General features: G+C 42.4%; 1 protein-coding gene across 1 annotated transcript; it reads left to right on the top strand.

Moving 5' to 3' along the window:
* Positions 1 to 530: 530 nt before the first annotated feature.
* LOC104535133 (transcription factor BTF3-like) lies at positions 531 to 2690 on the top strand (the record flags this gene model as incomplete). The annotated part of the gene is made up of 3 exons (XM_010178935.1): positions 531 to 708; positions 2170 to 2283; positions 2485 to 2690. Coding segments are annotated over exons 1-3 (389 nt in total), but the record flags the coding sequence as incomplete, so codon positions are not given.
* Positions 2691 to 3963: the final 1273 nt, after the last annotated feature.

The following is a 3963-nucleotide window of genomic DNA, read 5'->3' as shown; positions in this document are numbered from 1 at the left end:
AATAAATCGGTTTTGTGGACCACAGCGTATTTACGGGAGTCCAGCACCCACTACAAACAGGACAATTCCCACTCCTTGCTTTACAATCCCGACTCCTGCTGTAGTGGCAGTTACGCCTGGAGACTCCGCCCCTCTAGATTCCTCCGCCGCGGACAGAGCCCTCTTCTGGCTCAGGCGGCGGCAGCGCGACGTGTCTTTTTTTCGTCCGCCATCTCCTCTGTTTCGTGTGTTGTGCTAGGTCTTGATCCTGCGGCTCTCGTCTTTCTTTCTTGCTTCGGTATCGTTGCTTTCGTCCTAAGAAGGTACAAGGGAGACGGTGGGGGGCGTCTGGGGGAGCGGAATTTGTTACGCGGCCAAGGGCTGCGGGTTGGTGGGCGACGGTGGTTGGGGCAAGGCAAGGTGATTATGGGCTGGGCTTGAGGGGAGCCGAGCCGAGCTTCGGTGGCGCTGTGTGCGAGCAGACTTCCCTTCCCCTCCCGGCAGGGCTGGGGCGTCCTCCCACCGGGGGTGTGAGTGGTGAGGATTAGCTGCGGAGCCCCCTGTGCCTACCTACCCTACTGCTGGGCCTGGGTTGTTGTGACCTACACTGCTGGGTGCTTCCTGACCTGCTTTCCGTGGGCGCTCTTGTTGCTTCCGCAGATGAAAGAAACAATCATGAACCAAGAAAAGCTTGCCAAACTCCAGGCCCAAGTGCGCATCGGTGGCAAGGTAAGAGTCGTCTCCCCTCCCTGCCCTCAGAATTGTGTGTCTCTGCCTGCACACTGGGCCTAGGATGTAGGATCCTGAAAATTCGTGGGGAGAGCAGCCCTAAGGACTCTCAGCTTGGCTGGACTGTCCCCGGGGGAAGCTGCACTGCTGCAGGGATCTCTAGTCAGTTCAGTAAAAGCAGAACGCAGGAGCTGAACCTCCAACTTTTTCTGTTTGGGTTTGGTAATATTATAGCTGACTTGTAGCCTATATTCTTGTATAGGCTATATTAGAAGGCACTTAAGATCTGAAGTAAGTAGACCTTACAGCAAGTGATCTTGGATATAGTTTTCATAACAGATTAGAGGGTTATGTTCATCACAGGTCTTTAAGATGCCCATGATTGTTTTCTTGCTTTTTAAAAGGACAAAGCTGTAGTCTCTGTACTTGTCATATGTTGTAGAATAACATGCTTGAAAGATATTTTTATTTTTATTATGATAACTGAATATATGTAGCTGTGTGTTTATAATTTGAAAATTAAAAAGTATGTTGAACATAGATGTATGCTAGTAAACATTTTAATTACAGTTTTAGTTTTAAGGCAAGAATTTGTTAGTAAATTTGTTAATTTTTTTTTTACACCTCAGGAAACATACACACAATGTTTTAGAATACAAACAAACTATTCAACAGAACTCTTGCTGAGTTTTGTTTCCAGTACCTTTAATTCCTGTGTTGAAGGTTTTGCCTTTAGCTGGAGATTTAGGCAGCCTTAAATCGGGGTTAATCCAGTAATTAACTGACTTGGTGATTTTGTGTATTCTTTGTATGGGTTACTAGTTAAGCAGAGAACTGCTGTATTATATTGATGATTATGCGCAGGTTACCAGCGTGCGTGTATAGAGGCTTTTAATGTCACTGTACTGTTTTGGTGGTTTTGCATGGTTTTTTTTTTCCTCGTGACCAAAAGGTGGCACGTTGCCTCTGCTGGAAGACTTTCATGACACTGCAAGACTGCAGATCTTATAAACAAACTAAATATTATATTTAGGTAAAGGGCTATCATAGTACTTCAGTTAAATGTCATGTCGTTTCTTCCAAACCTTTTCCCTGGAGAAATCAAGAGCTCTGCGTCTATAGAGGAACTTAACCTTTGCTTGTTTTGCTTTCTAAACAGGGGTGGTATGGAATACTATGTAGAAGTATTTATTTTAAATATATTTATGAAGTATTTTGGGAAAATAAGTGTTCTTCAAATCTCACACTTCTCACAAACATGAGAAGCTTGCTTTATAGCAAGGAAAAGACTGCTGCAGTGCAGTTGGAGGGGTGGGGTTGTGTGTGTGTGTGTGCTGTAACAGAAATAGAACTTTGTATACAAATTTATTTGTACGTGGCTGCAGAATAGTTATACGGCCAAGAGGATTAGAGTTTATGAAGAACTATTTAAATATTAATTTCTAAATTTTTTTTGCAAAGGGTACTGCCCGCAGAAAGAAGAAGGTTGTCCACAGAACAGCTACAGCAGATGACAAGAAACTTCAGTTTTCGTTGAAGAAACTGGGTGTCAACAATATTTCTGGAATTGAGGAGGTAATTGCTTCAAAGGGAAAAATGCTTTTCTATACAGAAATATAAAATGTATCAAACTTAATTTCCTGGCAAGTAACATCTTAAACTTGTCTGTAAATTATCAATAGGTCTTTTTTGAGCTTTAGGAACTTCAGCTAGTTTCCTGTTAACTTGAAAAATCATGCTAAACTGCTTGAAATACTGGATATTTTTTTATTTCAGGTAAATATGTTTACCAACCAGGGAACAGTCATTCACTTCAATAACCCTAAAGTTCAGGCATCTCTGGCTGCTAACACTTTCACCATCACCGGCCATGCTGAGACAAAGCAGCTGACAGAAATGCTTCCTAGCATCTTAAATCAGCTTGGAGCTGACAGTTTGACCAGCCTGAGGAGATTGGCAGAAGCCCTACCCAAGCAATGTAAGTTGAAACTTGAATGCATTTCATGCTGGCAGCTGATGTGGCTTATTTGTATAGCTGCAGTGAAATTCAGTGCACTCTTGCTATCTGCAAGCATATTATAAAATGCTTATAAAGAAATGGAACTCTTAGATCTTATTTATAGCTCAAATCCAACAATGAATATAACGGAATAAAGCAGAGGTACCTGTCTCTCAGCAGATCTTGCAGCTGTACCTGACAAACATAGTGGTCTTCTACAATGGGGTTACAGCAAAAGGAAGAGCGACTGACGTCATCTACCTGGATTTGTGCAAATCATTTGACACTGTCCCGCACAACATCCTTGTCTCTAAATTGGAGAGGCACTCAGTAGATAAAAAATTGGCTGGAATGTTGCACTGAAAGAGTTGCAGTCAACGTCTCAATGTCTGGGTGGAGACTAGTGACAAGTGGCAACTCTCAGAGGTCTGTATTGGGACCAGTATTATTTAACATCTGTTCTGGCTTCGGCTGGGACAGAATTAAATTTCTTCACAGTAGCTAGTATAAGGCTATGTTTTGGATTTGTGCTGAAAACAGTGTTTATAAAAACACAGGGATGTTTCAGTTACTGCTGAGCAGTGCTTACACGGAGTCAAGGCCTTTTCTGCTTTGCATGCTGTGAACGTTTTAAACCAACTCAAGTGATCTTCCTTGGTCATGTATGTTAAATATACACTACTAATTATGAGAAATTCTCACTGGGAACATTTCCTAACAGTCATCACCTCAAACTCACAAGATTTCCAAAATCCAACCTTTAATTACTCAAGCTGCTTGCTAGAGCTTTGTATTTGGTTTGCATGGCAAGGTTTTGGTAGATGGTGTGCTACAAGGGTGGCTACTATGAGAAGATGCTAGAAGTTTCCCCCATGTTCAATATATAGCCAATGCCAGACAGCTCCAAGAGGGACTCACTGTTGGCTAAGGCTGAGTGCATCAGCAACAGTGACAGCACCTCTCTGATAGAATAGTGTAGAGAACAGTACTGGCGTGATCATTAAGCTAGGTACACTACCTTCCTATTCCATTCTTAAGAACGTTTGGGAAAAGTAGAGGAGGGACATACATATGTGGTGTATGTGCTGCTGTTACAGGGTGAGAACTGAGAGTGAAACACAGGCTCGTTGACAATGAACATTCTTTTTGTCTTGCATGTAGGGTCTTCCCATTTACTCTGTAGTTACATTTTTAGTTTCTGTGCTTTGCTGCCAGCAAAGATAGCCTCTATTTCATAGAATCATAGAATGGTTTGG

The sequence above is a fragment of the Mesitornis unicolor genome, unplaced genomic scaffold, assembly GCF_000695765.1.
Source record: "Mesitornis unicolor isolate BGI_N332 unplaced genomic scaffold, ASM69576v1 scaffold2052, whole genome shotgun sequence".
Classification (NCBI taxonomy): Eukaryota; Metazoa; Chordata; class Aves; order Mesitornithiformes; family Mesitornithidae; genus Mesitornis; species Mesitornis unicolor.
Note: the sequence above shows the minus strand (reverse complement) of the source record. Positions and strands in the feature narration are given on the sequence as shown.